General features: G+C 41.2%; 2 protein-coding genes across 3 annotated transcripts in view; one reads left to right on the forward strand and one right to left on the reverse strand.

Annotated features, from left to right (window-relative positions):
- Nucleotides 1-16,260, reverse strand: part of tmc6b (transmembrane channel-like 6b) — a 28,407-nt gene extending 12,147 nt beyond the window's left edge. The window contains exons 1-5 of one of the 2 annotated variants that reach the window (XM_072660756.1): nucleotides 16,173-16,260; nucleotides 13,060-13,190; nucleotides 4,842-5,015; nucleotides 2,004-2,128; nucleotides 1,633-1,758 (exon numbers count right to left, since the gene is read on the reverse strand). In XM_072660756.1, coding sequence (XP_072516857.1) covers nucleotides 1,633-1,758; nucleotides 2,004-2,128; nucleotides 4,842-4,900 — 310 coding nt within the window. In that variant the 5' untranslated portion in view covers nucleotides 4,901-5,015; nucleotides 13,060-13,190; nucleotides 16,173-16,260. The remainder of the gene's footprint in view (nucleotides 1-1,632; nucleotides 1,759-2,003; nucleotides 2,129-4,841; nucleotides 5,016-13,059; nucleotides 13,191-16,172) is intronic. The other variant, XM_072660757.1, reaches the window with a different exon arrangement.
- A 181-nt stretch (nucleotides 16,261-16,441) lies between these two features.
- Nucleotides 16,442-26,958, forward strand: tmc8 (transmembrane channel-like 8). The gene is made up of 16 exons (XM_072660405.1): nucleotides 16,442-16,588; nucleotides 19,455-19,677; nucleotides 20,127-20,272; nucleotides 20,631-20,774; nucleotides 20,874-20,926; nucleotides 21,791-21,930; nucleotides 22,827-22,974; nucleotides 23,556-23,720; nucleotides 23,874-24,028; nucleotides 24,209-24,302; nucleotides 24,440-24,537; nucleotides 24,686-24,872; nucleotides 24,997-25,127; nucleotides 25,238-25,390; nucleotides 25,863-25,941; nucleotides 26,388-26,958. Exons 1-16 carry the CDS (start codon nucleotides 16,543-16,545, stop codon nucleotides 26,487-26,489), a joined length of 2,064 nt encoding a protein of 687 aa, XP_072516506.1. The 5' UTR covers nucleotides 16,442-16,542; the 3' UTR covers nucleotides 26,490-26,958.
- The last annotated feature ends 155 nt before the right edge of the window (nucleotides 26,959-27,113 follow it).

Consider the following 27,113-nt stretch of genomic DNA (forward strand, 5'->3'; position numbering starts at 1 on the left):
TATTTATGTATTTTTATTATTATAGAGAAATTTGTTGTCAGCAGCTTTTTATTTGGATGTGTGTGAAGGCTCATCCTTTCGCTGCTGTTTCCAACTTACCTAGCATCTGACTGGCTTCAGCTACATGGCCCAGCTCAACATTATATACGTTTGGACCAAAACCAACTATCTCAACAACAGTTACCACCACAGATTGCGTCATCACTGAATGGAGTGATTTGCTGGATTTCCTTAGAAAGCACAATCCCATCTGGCACAGGTCCAACTTCTAAACCAGTTCTGGCCTGTTTCCAGTTGGGTGATGATCGGTTCTGTAGCTATTTCAGGTCTGGTGGACACATCTGTTCAGTAGGGAAACTGCCTGACTTGCAGCTCACTTTCAGTTCCCCAAACAGGTGTATAATCAGATACAGTGAAACAGGTCCAGTGATAAAAATATGCGCAGTATAAAAAGTATGCCCTGGTACAGGCAGAAGCAAACACTTATGAAAACAGTAATGAGGTAGAACACACTGACCTTTGGCACACATTTTATCAAGCACATCTTTTTTTGTTTGCACTGTTTTGTTTGTAACGTGTAGTTGTTGTGGGCATAGTATGACTGTGTGCCATTTTGGGATTTAGGCTGAGTGCTGAGCCCGTAGTAAGTATTTACTTAATAGCTTAAAGTATAAAGAGAGCTGAAATTAGGTCACCGAGGGTAAGGTAAGATGTGTACACTAAACAAATAACCTAATACTGGTATTAAAGTAGGGCTGTGTATTGGCAGGAACCTGGTGACACAATATGTCTCATAATACAGGGGTTACAATTTAATATTTTGAGGTACAGATTATTTTTTTATTATAAATTTTGAGAAAACTGTCACAGCCTAAAAAAAAAAAAAACACACCATCATCTGCATAAAATTTGAGTAAAAGAAAAGTTGAACAGTGGGATCTGAGGACAGAATACAACACTAAAATCTAGCAGTTAATCAATCTTTATATGTAACATAATAATTAATGTAAGCATTATTAATGAATGCTTCGAGGATCAATACAATCCAACAATAATAACAACACTGTAATATATAAATAATGACAAATTGCATAAACACTATTTCTCTTTTGGCACTTTCCCTCAGCAAGTGACTAGAACTTCACTTTCTAAACACATCTAAATGACCTAAAGAAACATTATGCATTTACCTTAAAATTACCTGTTGAATCATGTCGATGCTCTAGTGACTGTAATAGGGAGTACTGCGTCTCTGTAATTGCCACTCCAGGCCGAAATGCTGCTACTGCGCTATTGGACTTGTGAAGTATTATTTCACGACCTCTCACCAGAAATCAGAGTGTCATATTTGTGTAAAATCCTGAAAAATTACTCTACCGCCTCAGTCCACATACTTCTTTACCTTCCGCTACATGCCGCCTCCGAATCTCTCAGCTTGTGAACAAATGCACAGGCACAGCTGTCCATGAAGGGGTGCTCAAAGCAAGATTTGTGTTTACGGCAGTGGAGTAAAAGATCATTTCACTCCCCAACTCTAGGGGGAGCCCAGGAGTAAACCATAGGAATTCTTGCATAATGCTGCTTTAATGTATTGGTCTTAAGTGGTGACTGTGGTGGACAGGCAGCACTCACCGATAGTACGGCTCGGCATGGAGGAGAGCACTCTGAGAGTGGCTGAAGACCAGCACTGCTCCACCAGTGCATTATCCTCGCAAACACCTGCACAACTGCCTTCACTACACAGGGATGGGAAATCATCTGAAACACACACACACACACACACACACACACACACAAACATACACAGTCAATGATCTATTCACAGACACAATTGATTAAAGAAGTCTACAATTTATAGTTATCAAACACCTGGTTTGGTAAATCAGTGCTTAATGATGGAAAATAAGGTGAACTGATGATGGAATTGAACACACCACAGTTCCTGACATTATCTAAAAATGACCTGTGTGTGTGTGTGTGTGTGTGTGTGTGTGTGTGTGTACCTCTGGTCTCCTCCTCTAGATCCAGTGAACCCAACTCCATTGTCTCTGTGTGGTTTAGGTCCTCGCTCTGCTCATAAATCAGCTGAGTGAAGGAGTCATGAACCCTTTCTTCATCCAGAGGACTCCTAGAGCACAACAATCAACACACACACACACACACACACACAAACACACACACACTTGCATTTAGTGTGTAACAGTGTGTTTTGCCCAAAAATCCAATTCACACAATTTCCCCCACAACCGGTGTCTGAAGTTTTCGACATCAGTTTTGCACAGAAGCTACAAGGCTAACGCAGTTCTCAGACAATGGACGTTCACAGATCTGATAAATAGCATCAGAAAAACTGCTTCCCTATCACACACATCTCTCAAACCAAACAGACTTGCTTATGTGGTTTCACACAGTCGAGTAGTCAGACAACTCGAAGGCAGAGACACATTTTGAGCTGTCTGATTGTGCAAGTTTACAGACAACAGTGTGTCAGGCAGTGTCAGAAAACACATTAGCAAGTCAACACTCCTTAATTAGACGGTTCTTTAGGGGTTCAAAACCCTTTGTATGACTACAGATTTTCTTGCACCAGACTGATGGAGAACTTGCTGCAGATGGTTCTACATAGCTCTACTATTGTAACGATGTCTAGCTTATGTCTTCTAACAAGTGAGAATTTGAGAATTTCCCCACTGTGGGACTAATAAAGGATTATCTTATCGTATCTTATCTTAAGTGCTATATAGGACCATTTTCAAAACGGTTCTATATAGAACCATCTACAGGACATTCTCCATTAATCTAAAGAACCCTTTCATGAAGCTTTAAAAGAGCACTTGAATCACAAAAAGGGTTCTTTGAATGTTTGTTGTTGGTTCTTTACTAAAGTACCCTTGAAGAACCAGAATCCTTTGTTAAGTGTGCACTCTTAAAAATAGAGGAACGTCCAGTGGCTTTTCAAATGATCCCAGAAGAACCACTTTTGATTCCATAAAGAACCAGGTTTGTTAAACATGCTTAAAACCCTTTACTTCAAGGGAAGGATCTTCAAACATTAAAAGCTTCTTCACACATTTAAAAACGTCTTCACACTCGCATTTCTATTGCAAGCATGAGCTGGCTTTCCTGAAAGCATCTGAGCACAAAGAAGAATCTTAACTGGTCAAGCGAAATCATTCTAAACACTCTCTCTCCCAGGCCACTGGATCCTGATGCTTTTCAGAGAAAACCTGGTCATAGTTGGTATGTCTGTGGATGGAGCATGGGCAGCTCAGCCTAAATAAGGATACTGGACTAACAGAAGAACCACAGTCACACATCTTCAGTGCCCATAACAAAAGGAAGTGAGTTGCACATGATGGCGTCAAGTCATCGGTCACATGCTCAGGGCTTCAGCTGGGACACAAACAAATTGCTAACAATCAGACTCAAAACAAAGGGCTTTCTCTGCTGAGGCTTGGGGGCCGTGCCTCTTCTGCAGCCCCTCGGAAAACAAAGAAGAGTGGGAAATCAGGCCCTGCATGCGAGCACAGAGTTTTATCCGGCTCTATGGAAGACTGTAAACAATGCCAGGACACTTTCATGAACTGCTGCACAGATAACACAGGAAGAAGTGGAGGGAGGCAGAATTGCTCCACACTTTACAGAGTTTGCAGAATTGCCAAGATGCATCCTCTTAAAGGTATAGTTCAGCAAAAATTCTATTTAATGTGGTTTATCACCTACCTCAGATGCAGTCCATCGAGCAAAACATGTATGACACCTGCCATGTGCTTTTTTAGTTTTGAACATGAGATGCTATGCTAATATTGCTAACAAACACTGGACTTAAACTGTCACCAATCTACTCTTGTTAAATACTCACCCAAATCTTTGCTTAAAAAATGAAACAAAATGCTACATACAAAACTATATAGACTTTTTTTTAAGCATTTAAACTTTATTTGGAGCAGTTAAGGCTCTGCATAGTTTTTTTGTCGATATTTCAGGCAGCTGGGTACTGCTATTATAATGCTATATAATACTATAATGCTATATAATGGTATTTCTGGTTCAGTATTTATTTATTTTAAATTCTGGAAGAAAAGACAACATTATTATTTTGTTGTTGTATCGAAATTGGTATTGACAATCATATAATATTTTGTGGTATTAGTATCTACCACCAGAATTCTGTTATTGTGACGTCCCTAATTTATTTATTTTTATTTATCAATCCCACCTGGAAGGCCAAACACCCAAACCCCATTCATGTGAACTCCCCCTATCAAGGATGAAGACCAGCAAATGCCTCCTCCGACACAACTAAAGCCACCCAATCACTGCATCTTTTAAACAGCCACAGCGGTAGAATTCCAATACTGACACGCTCTGGCTCTGGCTCTGGCTCTGTACAGCTTATTGATATCACATCTTACTCCCAAGAAAGACACACTCCCTTGTGGATGATGGGTGAGGAGAAGCTGATCATTCAAGTGCAGAAATACCCAGATCCCAGAGTGGGTTAAGAGACATTTTTGTGTTTGCATGTTTGTATTAAGAAGAGACTAGTGACAGTCTTAATCCAGTGATTGTTAGCAACATTAGCCTAGCATCTCCAGGTCTAAACTAACGAAGCAAACTTCAGTTACCTTGGATGATCGACTGCACCTGGAGTCTGTGATGAATCACGTTAACTGATTTATTTCGCTGAACTTATTGTTGCGTGGGTTAGCTAGCAGCAGCTACAATCCAAATGGTTGGTTGGTCCTAACAGTGTGCACATATCGGATAGAGTCATCATGTTTCTGAATATTTCAAAAAACAAACAAACAAACATTAAAACCAATTGAAATTATACTTACTCCAGTCCCGTCTCAATGAAGTGGGCATCTGCGTCGAAACTCACACTACGGGCCGCCATCTTCACCACAGCCTGAGGGTCCTGTCTCAGCCCGTCAGTTGACAACAACCATCAAAACCAACAAGCTAAACGAGTCGACCTCACTCCCTCCACCTGTCATTGTGTTTCACCAAGTCTGAAAGCAAAGAAACGAGCAAAAGAGAGAGAGAAGGGAGAGAGAAGAGGATTAGGAGATGCCTGTCTGCTTACATTTGGCAAGTCTGCCGTGTTACAACATGCCTTTTGTTGCTTTCCAGCAGTGGAAATACCTATACACACCCACTGCAGGCAAACAAGAAAGAGCACGATCTGTTTGAAGACAGCGCACAGTGTTCAAGATCCTAAAGCCTAAAAGAACCACAAACTACCTTCTACCTTCTAAAAAACAACTCTGACGATCCCCTATTTTAGCCCATAGACATTTTCCTGTGACTCTGTGAGTCTTATATGGCTTCAAACACTCTTATACATGCCTTTACATCTCGGCCACTTCCTGTGAGACAGTTAGAGCAAAGCGGAATTCCCTGTAGACACAGAATCCTGTGGGAAAGCCTTGAACAAGAAGGATGAACATCTGACTCATATTGACTGACTCCAACTGCTCAGATTAGAATCTGACCTGACTGCAGATATGCTTTTGGGGCAGATATGATCTAAGCTACTCCTACATAAGGCTATTTTTTGCCAAAAAACTGATACAGCAAGTGTTAAAGGGCAGTGACATCACAGCATGGGAGTTGAGACCTTCTACCTCTCTTATTGCAGGAGTGTGATTCATTTGGGCATGTGTGAATAGAGCAATTGCACTTAAATGTAGACCAAAACATCCACATCGAGAGGTGGTCTCGGTGAAGTCCCAAATAAACTCTGGAGTGGGTCGTTTGTAGTGAGGACGTGATTTGACCTCGATTATACCCAACTATCAGATGTACTCCTCAAGTTTGAGCTAAACGGCTCCCGTAGCCAGGCGCTGACCTGGTATACTGGCTAGATATTTAATGTTACTACAGCTCTGAACAGATTCCATATCCTCTGTTGTTCCATGTTAAACTGAATATAATTATGCACTAGTCCAGAACACAGGAGCTTCTTCCTGTCCTTTCTTTCTTGCTCCTGCCTCAGACAGGTCTGATCAGTAAGCAGAGAGAACGTTCCCACATGGGTTGTAGCGGCGATTTTGGGTACGCTTGGATTTTACCTTGTGAAAACCAAGAAGGCAAACCAAGTAGTGGACACTCCAAGCTTATAAACCTGTTAACTGATTCAGCCCAGAGCAAATCAACTATGAGTGTGAAAAGGCCCTTAAACTGTCATTGGCTGAAAAAGAAACATCAAAAGATCTGAAATAAGATTTATTTATTGAGGAAAATTATTCAAGATGAAAAATCTTTGTTGAAAAAAAGTATGTGAAATCTCCAAGAGTGCAAGTTCATTTAAGGGGTAATTGAAGTCAGGTGTTTCAACCAAGGGATATGAACCTGGTGTCAGGTTAACAGGCCCTCTAATGTTTCTGGAACATAAACATTGTCATCACACAGGTTTATGGACGTCCACTCCAATTTGGTGTACTACTGCAATATTGCCGTTATTACTGTAAGCAAGGAGATATATTACATTTTTGCATTAATTTAATTATGGGAAAACATAAGTAGTATAAAACACATCAAAATTTGACTTTTTATGCCATCAGAACAGTGGGGTCAAAGCCATGGAGGTTTAAATACAACACACAATGAACCACTGTCCAACACCAAAGTCTGCATGTAAACTATTAAATAATAATCAATACTGTGTTTAAGAATCAATACAGTGCTGAAAACACAATATCACAATACTTCGATATAGTGATATTTTCTTACACCCCTACGACTGTATTAGATCATTTACAGTGACTGTACAGTAGTGTCACATTGACTCTCAACTACTACGTTAATGCACAACATCAAATGACAAAGCATTTCATAGGAAAAAAGAAGCAGGTTCCAAAAAGAAGCCCTTTAAGAGCGGTACATCGTGACTGACTCACTTAAGAACCACACTGGTCTCACATACACACACACACAGCAGCACAAACACACAGTGCTGGTGTCACACATTTCACAACCTCAGAGACAAGCGGCACATTTGGCAACTCTGAACAGTATGTGCGGAAATCATAGAAACAAAGAAAATCACCACATTCAGAAGAGCCGGCTTCAGACCAGCACTTTCAACCGCCACACAGGCTGGAACCGCCAGTTCCTACAGGAGCGCTAGATTGGTTATGACCTAGTAAAAGGAGAATAACTCCGCAAGGCATAGGCATATATGTGTGTGTGTGTGTGTGTGTGTGTATAGATGTGTGACTTAGATTGTGTGTGGGTAGAGAGGGGCGTCTTAAAACTTCCTACATACGCTGAGACCTTTTTTCCTGGCACACACACGCTGATGACATCAGAAATCTGTGGTCAGAAGTCAATGGAAAGCATGGTTGAGAATCTTACAGAAGACAATGAGCTGAGCTGCTTAAAGCAGTCTGCTTTCTGTGTGTAGTCTAGCTAGGCTGAATTGTCTCGTGTGTTTTCCGACTGTTACTCAAGGAGCCACTTACAGTGCTGTAAAAATGCAGCTGCTATTCATTCTGTGTGTGTGTGTGTGTGTGTGTGTGTGTGTGTGTGTGTGCATATCTGTTATTGTGCCTGACTGGGAGGGGGGGTAAGAGTGTGAGAGAGGAAGGGAGGGAGTGAAAGAAAGACTTATCAGGGCCTCTGTGAGAAAAAGGGCTGACCTCAGCTCTGGCCATTCTCTCGCATGTGTACACACACACAGACACACACACACACACACACACACACACACACAGTAGACCATTCCTCACACATCATCAGTACGAAACAAATCTCAGTTGACAGTCTATCAAACCAGCCTGAAAGACGTCAAAACTGCCATACAGCCATACGCTATTTGGACAAAAGTATTGGGACACCTGTTCGATCATTGTTTCTTTCCAAATCGAGAGTATTAAATCTGCTTTTGTTGGAGTAACTGTCTCCACTGTTCAGCGAAGAAGAAGGCTTTCTACTAGATTTTGGAGGAGCATTGCTGAGAGGATTTGATTGCACTCAGCGACAACAGCATTAATGAGGTCAGAATGTTGAATGATCACCTCCCCACCTCATCCCCAACTCCGATCTCATCCCAAAAGCACTGGATAGAGCACCACCATCATTCCAGAGAATGCAGTTTCTACTGCCCCATTCTTGGGTGCCAATAGGTTAATGATTATCTGCTCAAGAGAGTCCTATTCTATTGCCAATTCATTATTTTGGAGTTAATCCGTGGTGAAAGCTGTTCCGTGGTCAACTCTGTGCAACCCTGCTATATCCGTCAGGAGAGCCTTGATGGAAAGCTTGAGGGAGAACTGCCTTAACATGACTCCTAGGTCAGAGGTTGCTTAAACAACTGCCAAACACACACATTTGGAAACTGAGGATATTTCTGAACTTCCTATGAAGGAATAACAAAGAAAACTTTTCACTGACTTTTCAAAAATGTCTGCTTGATCTGATGGTTGAGATGTAAACAAAGTTCTTCAGAGCAGACTAGGAACCAGAGGTCACAGGGTCTACAGCACAAAACTAGCCATTTTATTTATTAACCAAAAACACCAATGAACCTAAACGGTTTACTTGCCCCCTTCATGTCCATTTTTTTTCCTGTGTGTACTTTACCAACAAACTTTAGGCCAAGAGCTTTTCATAGTACTATCATAAAGGAATGCCTCAAAAGTCGGATTATGTGCTCACAGCCTTTTCTCATAATCGTTTCCTGTGTGGAAGCATTTAAAGGCATTAAACCCTTCAGCCGTGTTGCTGCTTCCACCACAGTCCACTACACTTCCCTAGAAAATCTTCTTCATCACACCTCTCTAAGGGTGTTTTCACACTTGTTTTTTTTCCTGGACCAAGAAGTGCTCGCTCTGAGGGCGTTCTCACACTAGAGCTTTTTTCTGGACCCAGTTCTGCTTGCTCTGTGAGTTCGCTAAGTTTGGCTAAGTGTGAATGCAATTTTTGAGCATGGGAGCGGCCCAGAGCACCAAGCTCTGGTCCTCCTGAAATCACTGGCCTGGAGTTCGCTTTAAGCAGACTCAGCAGCTGAGAAATGCAGCCTACCTTGACAGCAGCCTAGGTTTTGGAGCACAGGGATGGTGTGAGAAAGCAGATCAGCGATAATGAACCCCCCAAAATCAGTCCTGGGTGTGGACTTATGTATTTGGGACAAGTGTGAAAACACCCTGTTAGTTCGGTACGTTTGGTCAAGTGTGAAAGCTGTTTTGGAGCCCAGGGGCGGTCCTCCTGAAATTGGTGGTCCTTCTGGCGAGGTCTTTACTCTGTATCGACTGCCTGGCTATTGCTTGTTTGCAGGTGGGGGGACAGAGACAGAGAGAGAGAGAGACTGGAATTTGGAGGTGTAAAGTTGTCCTGAAATGTCTGCTGAAGCATTAAGATTTCCATTTACTGGAACTAAAGGGCCTATAGGCCATCCCTTGAAAAACAACTCCATAGCATTATCCCTCCTCTACCAAACTTTACAATTGGCACAATGCAGTGAGGCCAGGCACATAACATTCTCTTGGCATTTCCCAAACCCACACTGGTCCACACTGCCAGAACATATTTCCACTGCTCCAGAGTCCAGTGGTGATGAGCTTTCCACTTCACACGTCCAACGCTTGGCCTTGTGCTTAGTGATGTAAGGATTTACATGCAGCTGCTCAGCCATTGCAACCCTTGCCATGAAGCTCCCAGCGCACAGTTTTAGTGCTGATGTTAACAACATGCACTTGGACCTGACCCCGCTCTGTAACTTTAAGTGGTCTGACACTTCCTGCCTGATTTGCTGTGGTTCTTAACTGCTTCCACTTTTCAAGACTACCACTCACACTTGATGGTGGAAGATCCACGGAGGGAACAAATTAAGGCAGACTGCATGGTTAGCTGCTCGATTTTATACACCTGTGGCAATGGGACTGAATAAGACACCCAAATTCAATAATTAAAAGGTGTGTTCTTCAAATACTTTATAAATGCATTTATGGCATCTTTAATAATTGAATTGTGGAGAAATTGTATATGAAACATCGGGGAAATTCTGCTTTAAACATTTGATCATTCTGTAACTAATCATTTCCTTGCTTGTACTAGCTCCAGAAATGCCCACTGTCCAGGCTGTTCCTCAACCAAATAATGGAGGGAGTTTTTGGAAAATCACAATGGGTGGAGGGCTAAGCATGGGTGGCTTCAGGGTTCCAGCAGAGCTTCAGATGATACAACTAATTCATAATCTGAGGGAACGCCTCCCACCTTCACATCCAGAGATTGTGACACGGTCAAAAAAGGAACTTGAGAAGCCGGTTGGTTGCGCCAGTCACACCCATTCTCTCTAAGCAGAGCAGAACACAAACACCGCAGCCTGAAAAATGGGTCAAGGAACCACAGCAACTCAAAAAAAACCTCTGTTTAATGGTTCTTTGCACGTTTTAGTGTTTCTATGATGGAAAAATTGTTGTGTATGGTTCATTAAAGAACAAGCATGGCTCTAAGCTGTAACAAGGGGGTTCTCATACTGTTACAAGTCAAAGAACCTTTCTGGTACTACATAGAACCCTTTTTGTTTAGAGCATAGATATGAAGAAGATATAAATAGATATAAAGATGAGACATCAGCACGGCATTGCTGCAGAAACACTAGCGAACCCGAGATTTAAGTCCACACATCACCATGGACACGCTGGGCTACAAAAAGAGCTTAGAACCCACAAACCACCACAGAAAGACTGGTTTGTGACATTACCGTGGAAACATCACAGCAACGTTCCCTCAAACGCAAAGGAAAATATTCCTCCTCCCACCTGAACCTAATTAGCTTCATTCGGCTCACCTCAAATAACACAGTGCGGCCTCTGCATGCGGCGAGTTCGGGAGAACGAGGTGAAACACCAGTAAAACCAGAGTCATTGGCAGACCACACAGTACAGATCACATAACAGACTACACTGTGCAAAAGTGGACTTTTGTAAGAGCAAGAAGCAGGCAGACCTAAAACTGCACCCAAGTAAAAGAACTAGCCGCTATTTCTGTGAAACAATACAACACTAACAGGACAAAAGTATTGGGACACCCGCTCATCCACTGTTTCTTGCAAAATCAAGGGTTTTAAAAGGGAGCTTACCCCGCTCTGGGTGTGTGTGAACTCACTGCCCCTAGATCACTAGTGTGCGTGTGTGTTCACTACCACAGATGTGCAGTGCACACTGTACAGTGACAAATACATGCACCTTTACCTTTTTTTTTTACCTTTACCTTCTGTTGGAGTGACCGTCTCTATTGTCCACTATATTTTGGAGCATGGTCGAGAGGATTTCATTGCATTCGGCAACAAGAGCAAAAGTGAAGTCAGGATGTTGGATGATCACCACCCAACCTCCTTCTGAAAGTTTTGAATGGAGCACCACCAGTGCTCCACAGCTGTGCAATGCTGGGGGCTTTATAACTGTGTGTCACCATCCCACCTCATCCGCAACTCCCCAATTCATCCTAAAAGTACTGGATGGAGAACCATCCATCATTCCAGAGAACCCAGTTCCAATTCCACTGCACCACAGCTCAACACTTGGGGGGTTCACACCCCTCTATCCCACACCTGGCATTGGGCACGGTACCAATACGCTCATGATCACCCATGTCTATTCTATTCCATTGCCAATACTTGTCTACAGGGGCTGGACAAGCCATTTTAGCCTACAATGCATACATTTTAAGAGTGCATACAAATTCTAATTCTCTGAAATGCAATTTTTACTGGTAGATATTATATGTTTTTAGATAATAATCAAAGTTTTATTACTAACAGATTTACAGATCGTCCCACTGTCAGGGCGATATCCTTAACTGTAATTTTGACAGATATATGGACCTGAACTTTTTACTAGTCAGAATTACACTGTGATTACAATTTCTTTTCATAAACAGAACATTTTGTTAGTGTCATGCAAAAACCTCATATCTCTAAAAATGTAACTTTACAATGAAAGTCGATGTAAAAGACTGTATTCCCGGCCATTCTGGAGCATTTTTATTAGATAAGATAAGATAAGATATCCTTTATGAGTCCCACAGTGGGAAATTCTCAGTGTCACAGCAGAAAGGGATAGCAAGACACTCTTCGTAGATAAATCGTAGATAAATAATTTAAACTATATACACAATATAAATAAGAATAAAAAAGCAATAACAAGTTATTGCAAATGATTTCTTTACCTTTTTAATCGTAAAACATTTTTTATAACATAATTGATAACTGATATCTGTTGATTTCATTGTTTATAATCTATCATAAGGAAAACGGCATTACAAAGACGATAGGCTTGCATCACCGGTGGCATTTTTAGACTGAAGGCTTGCCCATATTTCCCACCTCTGAAAATGGGAGGCTTTTTGTGTATTTACTACACATTTGTTCACAAATTGCAGACTGTGCCTCCCTAACCATTTACATGAAATGTATAATACTTATTTAATAAATATTCTCATTGACTTTTTTGACATTGATTTTTTAAAGAAATGTCTGTCTGGGTAGATTTGGCAAGACACTGCATTAGTTTGTGGTCTCAGCCTTAAAGAAACAGATCATATAAATGAACGTGGACTATTTCACTTAGTATGGAGTCGACTGTCGTGGTAGAACTTGTTGAAAAGTTTGATTTAAGGAGGAAGTCATGATTACCCCTCCATATTCTTCAATCCTGCCCATATCTTTTTGGGTAAGCTGAAGTATGGGGGGGGGGGCCCAAACACAGCAGGCCTGGGGGTGGGGGTGGAGCTTAGCGTCCTTAGAGGGTTTAAGTGCAGTGATCCCCCCCCCCCCCTTCACACACACACACATACAATAACAAGCCCTGAAAGACCCAGACATTCCCATATTATTGGAAATAAGGGGTAATGTCTAGGGTTGTGCTTTTCTAAAGGGGTCAAAACGCTTTTACTACTTCCTTGAGTAAACACAGCAAGTACGTTAAGTTAACGTTAACACGCTCCAGTCAGTAAACCCCAACTTTGCTAAGGCGCCAGTGCTGTTTAATCCCCCCAGCGACATTTTCACAAGGCATTAGCTGAAGTAAAACCCCGAACACAGTCACTTACCCCTCAGTTCATTCATGCGGTGAGTCCTAGTGGCCGCTGCTGTTGGTCTCTCTCAGTAGAGCTGAGGCTGTCTGTGCTTCAGCAGAGCGAACGACTCTCCGTTTCTGGGGGGGTGGCCAGTGTCTGTTAGGCTGACAGGGGGGTGTAAACACGCTTAAACCGGTTATGTCTGCGTGGTGTTTATCAAAACCTATATCAAAAAGGCATATTTGGACGGTATTCTGGCGATAATGAGTAATACTAAATAACTCAGCAAGTTTATAAAGTTTCCTCGGAGTGGTACAGTCCCACTGGCGCTTGATTGACGGTAGCTCGCTGTAGCGTCTTAATCACACTCACAGAAATATGTATAATAACGAAAGAGCATGTTAACAGTTACCAACTGATACTACGTTTAGGACTGAGATTTAGGGTGGTATAATAGGGTATAAATCGCTGACTGGGTGCTGAACATTTGAGTGAACAACATTAGATTAGATTAGATTAGATAGGAATGTTGTCACATTAATGGACATCGATATGCCTGTCTGTCTGTCTGTCTTTCTGTCTGTTTATCAGTCTGTCTGTCTGTCTTTCTGTCTGTTTATCAGTCTGTCTATCTTTCTTTCTGTCTATCTATCAGTCTGTCTGTCTGTCTATCTATCTGTCTGTCTGTCTTTCTGTCTGTTTATCAGTCTGTCTATCTTTCTTTCTGTCTATCTATCAGTCTGTCTGTCTATCTATCTGTCTGTCTGTCTGTCTGTCTTTCTGTCTGTTTATCAGTCTGTCTATCTTTCTTTCTGTCTATCTATCAGTCTGTCTGTCTGTCTGTCTGTCTTTCTGTCTGTTTATCAGTCTGTCTGTCTGTCTTTCTGTCTATCTATCAGTCTGTCTGTCTGTCTATCTGTCTTTCTGTCTGTTTATCAGTATGTCTGTCTGTCTATCTGTCTTTCTGTCTATCTATCAGTCTGTCTGTCTTTCTGTCTGTTTATCAGTCTGTCTGTCTGTCTTTCTGTCTATCTATCTATCAGTCTGTCTGTCTGTCTGTCTATCTATCTGTCTGTCTGTCTATCTGTCTTTTTGTCTGTTTATCTGTCTGTCTCTCTTTCTGTCTGTTTATCTCTCTATCTGTCTGTCTATCTGTCTTTCTGTCTGTTTATCTGTCTGTCTGTTTATCTGTCTTTCTTTCTATCTATCAGTCTGTCTGTCTGTCTGTCTGTCTATCTGTCTTTCTGTCTATCTATCAGTCTGTCTGTCTGTCTGTCTATCTATCTATCTATCTATCTGTCTATCTGTCTTTTTGTCTGTTTATCTGTCTGTCTTTCTGTCTGTTTATCTCTCTATCTGTCTGTCTGTCTGTCTGTTTATCTGTATATCTATCTATCTGTCTCTCTGTCTGTCTGGTAGATAGATAGACGGACAGACAGATAGCCAGCCAGACAGACAGACTGACTGACTGATAGATAGATAGATAGATTAACAGATTAACAGATAGACAGACAGATAGACATACAGACAGATAAACAGACAGAAAGACAGATAGACAGACTGACTGATAGATAGATAGATAGATAGATAGATAGATAGATAGATAGATTAACAGACAGATAGATTGACGGACAATCTATCTGTCTGTCTATCTGTCTGTCTATCTGTCAGTCTGTCTGTTAATCTGTCTATCTATATCTATCTGTCTGTCTGTCTGTCTGTCCGTCCACCTGTCCGTCTGTCTGTCCGTCCATCTGTCCGTCTGTCTGTCTTTTTGTCTGTCTGTCTGTCTATCTATCTGTGTATAGTGACCTATATTGTGTTATATCTACCATATTTATCATAAAACTATATTCATATTCCTTGCTTTGTCGATTTTTATACAATGCTACTATTTGCACTCTGTTGCCTTGTACTTGTACTGAGGAGTAGTTGAATCTATCTAATTAGACCTACTATACAACTTGACTATACTATAATATTTCCATTACAATTTAAATTCAAAGATCTTAAAGGGTCCAGCATTTGTCTAGTTTCTCCTGAGATGCACTTTCCGTCAGTTTATGTACCTTCTCATGTAAATTTGTCTTTTTGGTGATTGGTTTTTATGACATCACAACAACATTTAACAAATGCCACATTTTTGCAGTTTATATTACAACCAGCCCTTTTAACTTAAGTGAGGAATATGTGTTTCTTGTAAAATAGGTCTTCCAACCAAGGTTTATAAATAAAAGGTTTTGGGTGGTCCAGCAGACCAAGGTGCTGATACTGTCCCGGGGATCTGTTGCCTGCCATCAGCAGCCAGAATCCAAGAGAGCACAACTGGCCTTGCTCTCTCCACCTCATTTCAGTGTGATGTTGGCCGGCATGTGCGTCTGCAATCTGGTCTATATACAAGTTCAATGATGATACCATTGACATGACATCCTGCTAGTCTTTAGGGCTTCACACTCCACTATGCCTACATTTAGCACAATACCCAATGCATGCATGGACATGTCTCTGTGCTTTACTGCAAACCGTTTTTCCTTTACTGGGTTGCAGCATCAGCCCACGCTGGTTTCATTTTAAAATTGACACATCTTCCTGAGGTTACAGATGGCTAGTAAATGCACTTAAGTGGCACTTCAACTTCTGCAGCCTATTCAGAAAATCACTTTCAGGAGCAAATCCACCCACTTGGCCTATAGGCCCGTCCACACAGTCACGCTTAGACACTATTTATAACAAGAAAGCTTCCATATTACTTCAATAAGCTTCTACAATATTTCTACAATAAACAATTTCTACAAGAAGGAAGTTGTTTTTTCCTGCAGTGTCATTTGTAATGTGTGTGCATGCTTCCTGTATATCACGTATGCAATGTGATAGATGGCTTGAATATCTGGCTGGTCAACAGATAGACCTTTAACATGTGGAGTACTCACATGAAAAGGCTTTATCCTTCATTTGAAGGCTCCAAACCCGTCATTATTACACTAGAATATGTAATAAGGTATTTAATAAAACCCGAAATCAAGACTCGAAGCCTAGCAATTTAAGGGGTTTAGCAGCCCACCTGAATGTAGGCCTCAAAATTAATCGTAACTTACTGCCATACAAGCCGTGACCACCAACCATAAGCCAGAAGCACACGTACCTACCTGTCTCAGAAAGGTCCAGAAGGTCCAGCTATCTCCCGTATTAGTGAACACGCTTCCAATCCAAGCACATGCACCTGTCAATCTCGAATTGGCACTACACAATACTTATCTCAGTTTTTAAAAGAAATGTCTTGACTTTTTGCATCACAACTGACATCCTCCCATGTGTCACATGACTTCCTGAGAGCAGTGATGCTTGTTGGTTTACCCTGAAGTGCCTCCACATCCTGCACTTGCACCATATGGCTATCCAGCAGCTGCACACACGCTTCTTGATTTGCCACTTATTGCACTAATGTTCGATAAGTGTGTGTGAGTAGCCACAAGGCTACTTAGCTCATCACCTGTTGAGTTTTACTTCCAAGATAATATGGATGACAACCAGCGCAGAGTCACCTTCCAGAGGCTGTCATCTGGTGAGTGGTCTCATGTGTGTTTGTCCTTTTTTTGGCTGTTTTGAAAGGGAGGAAAACAGCAAACCTGCAAGTGAGTGAAAATAAATGGCATTTCCTATCCTGCTTCGATTCGCATTACTTTTTCTTCTCATGATGTTGAGTTTTAGCCTAGACTTTACTTCCTCTTGTTGAGAATCAACAATGCGGTGGTGTTTTTTGCTCATTCTACAAGTGTTAGCCACTGCTTACTATTTGTGTGAAAAGAAGTTACTGCTGTAATTAAAAGCGGCACCTGCTGTGCGCTGCCTTGCGTGTGTTTGTATGTGCTGCATGGCACCAAGTCTGGCACCATTTAGTGTGAAAGTACAGTGTCGATCAGATACGTCTTGACATTTAAGATTGAAACATTTCACTAAAGGGAAATTCCATCCCTTTTAAGAACCCTGTAGACATTCACTGTAGACTCTGATTGTCTCTACAGTGGTGGTGACTGGAACCTGGAGTTGTGATGTCTGCAACACAAACATCCATTAAATTTACTATTTAAAATAAACAGACTCAGGGCCTTCTAGGACTTCATTGAAAGTCTAGTGTTTTCTGTATGTACAATACATGTATGTCATTTTAGTATACCAAGTAACATTGCTATCCTGTACAGAAGAAAGGGAAAGCCAGCCCAGGCAAACAAGTCCATGTGGGGCATGTATGGGTAGCCCAATTGGGTTCCACATTGGCCCCACATATTGACGCTCACCAGGGTCAGTGATGGGACCAGGCAGGATTAAATATGGCCCTATCTGGGTTGTACACTGCATATGTGAAGTTAAGGCAAGCTCTAACCATAGGGCCCATTTGGGAAGCCCAACTGGGTACCAGTATAAAGCATGTACAAACCCACTTAGAGCCCATGCCTAGCCTAGCCCATGTTTCACATTTTAATTACATTTAGTGACAAGAGCATTCTTCAGGTCAGGATGTTGGATGATTACCATGTCACCTCATCCTAAACCCCTCATACCCCACGCCTGGTATTAGGCAACATGGTGCCAATAGGTTCATGTTTACCTGCTCTAGAGAGTCCTATTCTATTGGCAGTACTTTTCTATAGGGACTAGACAAGCTGTGTGTGCACATCTGTGTCAGCAATAAGTGCAACTTTCATTAGACAGGGTCTCAACAAACATTTGGACATATAGTGTTTATGTTAATTACTATTGTAAGATTAAAATAAAGGACTTACATTTTTTAAAGTTTTGAATGCCTATTTAATCTAAAACACCCCAAAATTATAATGTGCGCCATTGTTAGTTTAATGCTATCATACTACTAGAAATTCTATAAGGGCGCTAGCATGAATTAGAATCTAATAATAAGTTTTGTTTTTCTAGTTCTAATATTTTAACATTCATAATGTTCATCAGTGCTATATGATTAGTAGTACAACTATGCCAATAACATGTCTTAAATATTTCTCAAAATACATGTAACCTTTTTCTGTAACCAATGATGAGTCATTAAACAGTCTGATTAGATTAAATGTCTGGTTCCTGGTTCGCCAGCACTGTGAACAATTCTGAATGGTTGAGATAAGATTAAGATCATTGTTTAAGGCCATAGCACAGCAGTGTAATAAAATTTAGCCTCTGCATTTAGCCCATCTATGGTTGTGAACACACACACACTGTTATTTGGTGGACCATGCTATCAACATAGGTTGATCCTCTGAGCGAACTCAGAGAGTTTCCGGCTGGAGTTCAGGTGGCTTCTGCTTGTGGCAGGAAGCCAGTTCCTCCTCTCTGAAGCTGAGGAGGATAAGTGAAGCCAGGAATGAGGCATGTTCCTCCTCCCATAATTGTTGTTATTTCCTAACACTACTAATTAATTTTTGGTACTCTTCTTGGATCCCCGCACCACCGTCGCTCTGCATTTGACGTAGTAGTTGTCTGTTGCAAAATTTGAGTAGCCTCTGTACGCATCTGAGTCTAGATATGCCACAAATTGGATGTGGGCTGACAGTCTGCATATAGCCTAGGTCACTTCAGCTGTGAATCTTGAGGAAGGAGAGGAGGGGCACTGTTCCTTTACTCACTCTGCCCCCAGTTCCTGCCAGTGCAGGGGATTGAACTGGTGGCCTTCTGGTCCCAGGCCCACTTCTCTGACCTTTAGGCCATGGCTCTAAATGCTTTTAAAGAAGCAGTGCAATTCTCCTGCATTTACATTAAGCTTTGCCTAAATAATGATTTCAATGTTTACTTTTACAAGCTACTTTGTCAGAAATTTCCCTTGCCTTCAAATTTGGTACTGCCAATTAACTCACTCATTCGGAGCCCCGCTAGCACTAGCAATGCACTCAACACTAGGAGAGTAAGGACATAGCACGTCTCCTCCAGTACATGTGAAGCCAAACACCTACAATGGGGCATCACCAGGCAGCTAGACACATTCGGACAAAAGTGCCGGGTCCCCAGCTCCACCACACCAGCTAACAGATGCATGTTCCAGCCTACGTCGCTTAAGAGTGGAAAAAGAGGGAGCATGACATCTACCCACCCGGAGAGAGCACGACTAATTCAAACTTGTGATCTCTGGCTGTAATAGCAGCGCATTAGTCTGTGGAGTCTGTCCACTCCGAGCCTACAAACTACTCTCAAAAGTGCTCATTGAAAGTCTTCAGGCCTAAGTGTGGTTTTAACACCTTAAAAGCTGATAAGTGTTGACATATGCATATGAGTGTGTTAAATTCAGACCTTGTGAACTGACTCAACCAGCGGGGGAAGGGGGGGTTATTTCTAGACCATTTCGAGACCATTTTTGAGGCACCAAAGAACAAATGTACTGTCTGAAACACCTTGTTTGTCACTGTTGTTGTTTTTTTTTATTCTTGCAGAAGACAGCATTTACTCAGAGGACTCGTGCGAGTACTACCAGACCGACATCTATGAGCAGCTGCCCAGTTCGCTGTCCAGGTGGAGGTGCCAGTACAGGGATCAGGCAGAGGAGGATGATGATTATGAGGACTTTGAATATGTTGCAGCTCCGTACAGAGACTGGGACCCCACAAAAGCACTGAAGACGCTGCCCCTGTGTATGCATGATAAGAGGAACATCAGGTGTGTAAAGAGAGGACATAGTACAGGCCATACAGAAGTGATTATTTGAGTTAAATAGTTGGGATTAATTCATTAATTGGCCGATTGTGTTGATAAGACTTTCAAGTTTATTAGGTTCAGATGTGGCTCAGAGTGGTCTGGTAGATCAAGGCCCTGCCACTATGATGCTAGGATCAAATCCCGAGTCATGCTGTTTGCCATCAGCAACCGGAGTCAGAGAGAGCACAATTGGTCTTGCTCTTTTCAAGTGGGTAGATGGCTCTCTCCAAGTGTTGGGAGCATTGCTAGTGATAGGGGGAGAAATAAATGATATTAAAAGAGGTTTATTGCTATTTATGTCCTTGGTATACTCATGTGGTATGGGCCTCAAGCTGGAATTCACCAGCATGGACCCCTGTCCCACAATAGGCCAAACACGAGTCACACGAATGATATTTTATGTCAATCAGGGAGAGACGACACCAAGAGCTCAAAATTGGTCATTGGGTATCATGGAGGCAGAGTCAGCAAATTGCCAGGAGGCGCATGAGGGAGCATCTTGAGAACTTCTTCTCAAGACTACTGCCATGGAAACACACCCTCCATAAAATTGAAGGTGACAGTATACACTCAGCATTCATTTCATAGGTCCACTGTAGACTGTTAATCCATCTGTTGCTCAACAAATCAGCCTCTACTCCGTTTTCCATTGAACAGTTTTTGATATTATTAGTTACGTTACCATTACTATTCAATCTAAGGTTCAATCTAAGCACTCTATTCTAAGGGTGTCACTGGTACGAGAGCATCAGGAACAGCTGTCTTGCATGAGCTGAAGGTTTTTACATTGTCAGTCTCACTGCTAGGTCAGTGGTAGAGTCCACTTCCTGAAAACATCCAGCCAAACAACATCCAGAGGTCAGAAAGATGGGCTACAATCCTAGAGATACTCAATATTCATGTTGTGATCACAGGTAGATTCGGTGTGGGGGTGAAGGCCTACTTTGTGTTCCTGAGGTACCTGCTGGGCCTAAACCTGCTAAACTGCATCATCATTGGTGTATCAGTGCTGTTGCCTACGCTGTATGACAGTAAAGGAAGCACACACCCAACACACTGTAAGTACAGTAAAACAATGCGCACTGGGGACTTCAAGTAGAATCTCAGAGCTTCATGTAGTCTCCATTAACTCCATTAATCTGATTCCTGTTTCACAGGGGATTCAGAGATCAAGCATAACGATTCCATTTTAGACATTTTTCTGGGCTCGGTGAGTTGCTTCTTGTTCTTTACCTTTACCACAAGTTATCATGCATTGCGAAATAGTTTTCTAAAGGTGGGGCCGAGACTCAGTAGCCAACTGGGTCAATTGCTTGGACGTCAGGCATTAAGAGATTCCCTTGTTGATGACAGTCACAATTGCCTGCTTTTTCCAGCTTATCCTTTTACAATGCTTTATTGTCACTGAAGCTTAGCCTGCAATCAAGACAACACAACTCATAAAACAACATGTCCAAATGTTTGTGGACTTCTCTTCTAATGAATGCATTCAGTTATGCACACACATATCTTGTCTAGTCCCTGTAGAGAAGTGTTGCCAATAGAATAGAGCTCTCTAGAGCAGATAAACATAAACCTATTGGCACCATGCCTAATGCCAGACGTGGGATAGAGGGGTATGGAGCCCTCCAGCGTTGAACTGTGGAGCAGTGGAATTGGAATTGGGTTCTCTGGAATGATGGAGGTGAAGGTGCTCCAGCCAGTATTTTTAGGATGAGTTGGGGAGTTGCAAATGAGGTGGGTTGGTGACACTCATGTCGCTGAATGCAATCAAAACCTCACAGCAGTGCGCCAAAATCTAGTAGTAGACAGCTGCTTTTGAAGTGCGTCTCAAGCAGTGGCAGCAAGGCAGTAAGCCCATTAGTTCTCATTTAGCTAGCACTAGCATGTTTAGCACTAGCAAAACTAAAGAAACCAATGTTTACAGTGGGAGGAATTCTCTTAATTAATTCATTTTTTGGACAGAATTGGTAGGATAATCATCTTGGGTGGGATGTATCTTTTTCCAAATGTCTTCTTTGGTACCTTGGTGTCCAGTGTCTCTGTGGTCATCTCACTCTCTGTGCTTTTGCAGGGCTTTCTGGAACGTTCCCCAATCTTCTTTAGTTTCTACAAACTCAAAAACGAAGACCAGAAATGTATGAACACGTCACTCCTCTTCTTCGCTGGCATGGTCTTCATCATTGTCCTCGGCCTCCTCATGATAGTGCGCAGGTCAGAGCAATTTCTTGCTGCGTTTTTATTCTCTGTGTAATTTCCCTTCAATAAATAAAAACAAATAATAGTAACCCTTCCAAAAAAGCTGTCTTTGTATAAGTGTTGTATATCTCTTCTATAATAATCAATATAATATATAATTATATATAATCTATAATCTATTTTTTTCAATATAATAATAAATGTCCTGTCTTACAGTAATCAAACTTGCAACAATCGATAATATTTGTAATGTTATATTCTAAAATTACCTGTACTATTATTATAGATTAATATTGTTTTAGATCTTTTTCATGTCTTTTTGCCGGCCCAGATAGTCGGCTGGCCTTAAGGAGGCAATTTTGCTTACTGACAGGCCTCGCCCAGCATCGGTACCCTGGCGTTAGCATCGCTATCATGGCATTAGCATCGCTGCTGCATCGGCCTCGCCCCTTATTGCTACCAACACAATGTTAGCATTGCTACCAAGCTGGCCTCCAGCCTAACCAGCACTGCTAACACAGTGTTACAAGCCATTTTCATGAGGTCTTGGGCCCTATTCATCTAAACTAGTAAATATGTGGTCTATTTCTTAAGGCTCTGAGGGCAAGACTTGAGTCCATCACCAGGCAGGATCAGAGGAAATGGTACAGGAAACATAATAGAGGTCATTTTATACAACAGAACCTTTTTCATAATGAAGAGCAGACATTTTGGTCCCAAACTCTCCATTGTTGAAATGCCGTTGTGCAGCCAATGGCGGTCCGGCTTGGTAGTACACACCTTTACTTATGCCTGTGTACATACTGTATAGTTTGGAGATAGTTTGTAAATATAATATTAAAATGGCTATAATAGTGTTGTCACACACATACAAATCATTTTATTTTCTTTGGACTTTCCCTCTTTTCCAGAACGGTGGTGGGCTACAAGCACACGTGGCTGACGGGAAACCGTTTTAGTGTGAACATGAGCTATAAAGTGTTCTGTGGGTGGGATTTCTGCATCCAGGACCCTCGGGCAGCCGTGTTGAAACACAGTTTCGTCAGAAACGAACTCAAGGTGAACTTCTGACAGCGGCACTGATAGGCTGACCTTTAAACCAGTCCTGGCTAATCACACATAAGAACAGAACAAGATGTCATTTCTTAGAGTGCATGGTCACGTCACATTTCCCTGATAATTCTGTTTTCTAGCTGTTAATTCAAATTCACACCCTGGGGTATACATACATACCAAGTGCTCCTATATGGTAAATAGAGTACCTTGTGGATTTAATTCATTTAATTCATTTAGTTCATTGAAAACCAGGGGTGGTCATAATATTCTGATATGACCAGATATATTTCCTATCTTAAAAAGCCAGGGACTGAGATTGTATGGCCTTAAGTGGCAGTATAAGCAGATATTATTAACAGACGGACATGGGTTTCATATATATATATATATATATATATATATATATATATATATATATATAATTTTTTAAATATATATGAATAATATATATATATATATATATATATATATATATATATATATATAATAACATATATACAATATATATATATATTATTTCTGTTATTATACCAGTGGAACCATTAGGCCAATGCTACCCGTAAGACTCTTTCTTGTTGTTGTAGATGGACCTCGAGGAGCAGAAATTTCGTCTAAGGGTCTCCCAGCGGACACTAAAGCAGTGGGTGCTGCTCTACTTCCTGCGAGTAGTTCTCAATTTATTAGTGCTGTTGTTTCTGGGCGGTTCCTTCATCCTGATCTACTACGCCACTATAGAGTCTCAGAAAGAGGTGAGAAGGAAACAATGTCTAAATTTAGACATTTAAATGATGTCTCTCTATCTGCTGCCTGGCCCCTGGTTTAGTGTATAGTGCCTGATAGATCATGAAGAATTAACTGCAAAACACTCTTCTCCCCCTCATAGTCTCTCTGTCTCTCGTCAGAAAGCTGATCTCCACTGGACTCTGAAGCTCCTGTGGGAGTATCTTCCACCCATCACTATTACATCGGTCAACTTTCTGCTGCCACAGCTGTTCTGCATGATCACAGTGTATGAAGACTACTCCCTCGCCACCCAGCTTAATCTCACCTTGGTTCGGTAAGAGGGCACCATTTTTCACCAGCTCCACCGAAACAACATGGCTGTCAAATTACAACAGCAGTACAATGTCTTTTAATTCAGTAGTTTAGTCGATACTAAAACCTAAACACATGGTGGTGGTAGTTTTAACACAGTGTTAACACAGACTTATAAACTTTTAGTGCTTGTTCCCAATAGGAGTATCTTCTTGAAGCTTGCGAGCTTAGGCATCTACCTCTTCTTCCTCATCACAAACCCCAAGACGTTTGTTAATAATAATAATAATAAGAAGGTGAGTCCTGAATTTTTTTTAAATGGGGAAGCCCTCTCCCAGCACACCAGAAGGTGCTTCTATACCTATTAAAAATACATAGAATGTTTAAAAAAATGACAGCGTGTGTACAAATAAATGCCTGTGGACTTTTTCAGTGTGCGGAGACGGAGTTTGGGAAAGAAATGTACAAACTCACCATATTTCACCTCTTGGCATGTTTCTGCAATGCTTTCTTGGTGGCCTTCCCCAGAGCGTAAGTTTTTTCGGCCTCATGCTGTCATTAGAAAAATTAAACTTATAAACAAATAATGTGAATTTGGAGTACATTTCATTTGTGATGATAATTGTCTCCTGTTAAAGTATCAGGTGCTGTCTCTTGTCTCTTTGCTGGCTTTTTATAGCTTGCTAGTGGAGAAATACCCCTCCTCAAAGCTGGTAATGAAGGTAGGCAAGCCGGAGTTTGTGATCCCATTAAACGTGCTGGATCTGGTCTACAGTCAGACAGTCACTTGGGTGGGAGTTTTCTACTGCCCTCTTCTGCCAGCCATCAGCATTTTAAAACTACTGGCTGTCTTCTACATGAAGAAGGTGTGTAGGCCTTACAGTGTTCGAACATACTCATCTGCTTATCTAAAAGGTTTAGTATAGCATGGTTTCCAATGGTGGAAAAATGATGCCTAAATAAAGGGTTTTTGTCCTCTCTGCTCTTTAGTTCACTTTGGTCCGGTGTTGTGTTCCTGCTCAGAGAATGTTCAGGGCCACCAGCTCTTCGGTTCTGTTTCACTTCATGCTCTTACTGGGCCTCATCATGTCAGCTGGGACGCTCGGAGTCAACATCAATAGGTACAGCAGTGCTGGAAGATTGAAAGATTATTTATCACAAACAAACAAACAAAAAAAAACAATGCATTTTTCTCAATGTACACCTCTCCTGCTGTCCTGACCCCGCTCAGGTTTATTCCTGGTCAGTGTGGCCCGTTTGTGGGGAACAGCTCCGTGTTTAATGTGACCAGTGATTGTTTGGGAACACTGCCGAGCCCTGTCCAGACCGGCATGCGTTACATGACATCTGAGGCCTTTGCATTCGCTCTCATATTGGCTGAGGTGTAAGTTAATGGGTCTGTGTTTTAGTAGCTGTTTGTTTTATTACATGTTCATTTGGGTTCGATTTAGAGTTAAAATTAGACCTTTTTTAAATAGGCGCTTACATATAACATATACCTGCAGGGGAAGGTAAAAAAATAAATATAAAAAAAAAATAAATATAGGTTCAATATAGGTTTTAATACAGGAAGAGTTTAATTAGGAGCATTTCTATTCGTCACAATGTAAAAAAGTGATGATTTGTGATGATATGTGTATATCATTATTGCATATATAGTTTACTGCAGAAGATTTTTAAACTTATTTTAGCTTAGAAAATTAATGAAACATGAAACCTTTGCGTATGGTTGCATATTTGTATCTGTATATAGTTTGGCAAGAACTGTCTAGGCCTAACCCCATATATATACACCATACATATTCCATATAACACCATATATATCTCTGATCTAAATTTTTTTTTTTTTCTTACAGTATCATCCTGACATCTTTTGTGTCTCGTGGAAGAGCCAATCGTAAAGCTATAGAGAGACTGAAGGATATGCTGGTTATGGTAAGTGTAGGTTCTGGAGCAGGTCCATTGCTGGTTTCACTACTATGGAACAAATCATAGCTTGTCTGTCTGAAATGGTAGGGTTATAGAAGCAGGGGACAAAACTTCAATGTGACTTTACTGAATGTACAGCGGAACTAATTGATTCAAAAGATAAAAGGAAATATGGCAATATGAAACTGATCTTTTTAACCCCAAGAACCTATATGTGGGCTCATATTTCAATTCAGCTACATGTGTTACATATGTATTTCGTATTGCTGATGGAATAATAAGTCTTATGCTTAATATCGGAAGTATCACCCCTAGTATTTTGTATATAATATTCATAAAAATCTTAATATATGGCTGTTCCTGGGACTGTTCCAGGGACTGTTCCTGGGTTTGGCCTAAAACACAGAGTGGTATTAATTTCTTTGTGCCATCTTTACCCTCTTGCCCTGCAGTGTAGCTCAGATAAGCGTTTCCTGGTGAAGCAGCATTCCACACTGATCAGGCGACAGAAAAGGACCCGCCAGAGCACCGAGGACATGGTCTCACCGAACTAGTGAAATGGTGCTCGGACCCTGGTGTTCTGATTCTGTACCTTTTAGCACACCAGGAGCCTCCAGGAGCCTCTTTTATGCTGTAACATGGCTAATACTAGGATGGGTTGGATACTTGGAGATATAACTTGGAGATCCACAGGAAAAAGGCAGATCAAGGCAGATCTCAATTGAGTGGGAACAAGTTTTCAAAAGTTCGGCAGCAGTGTTAATCTCAGTATTAAACTTTACGTTGCCATTTTTGGGGCCTTTTTTGGCTAATCATACATATAGCCACAATAGCATATTTTGTAAAGCTATTCCTTTAAAATATTTATGCTGATAAAAAGGGATATTTCTCTTTAGTGTGTATATATATATATATATATATATATATATATATATGTTTGTTTGAATGATAATGCTGTAATATCTGTGTATTTGTGTGTATTTGAAGTTTTTCATGCTGAATAAATTTGACCATTAGCTAAAATGGGTGTGGTTTCTGGTAGAGCTACTGTTAGCAGTTCTGCAGCGCTTCTGTTGGAAAAGACATGAGCTTTTTTTTTTATCTGTGGTTTACACATGGCCAGGAGGAGCACAACACGTACACACACATACACACACACACATTCACACATGCCTTCA

Source organism: Salminus brasiliensis, chromosome 17 (genome assembly GCF_030463535.1).
Source record: "Salminus brasiliensis chromosome 17, fSalBra1.hap2, whole genome shotgun sequence".
Lineage (NCBI taxonomy): Eukaryota > Metazoa > Chordata > Actinopteri > Characiformes > Bryconidae > Salminus > Salminus brasiliensis.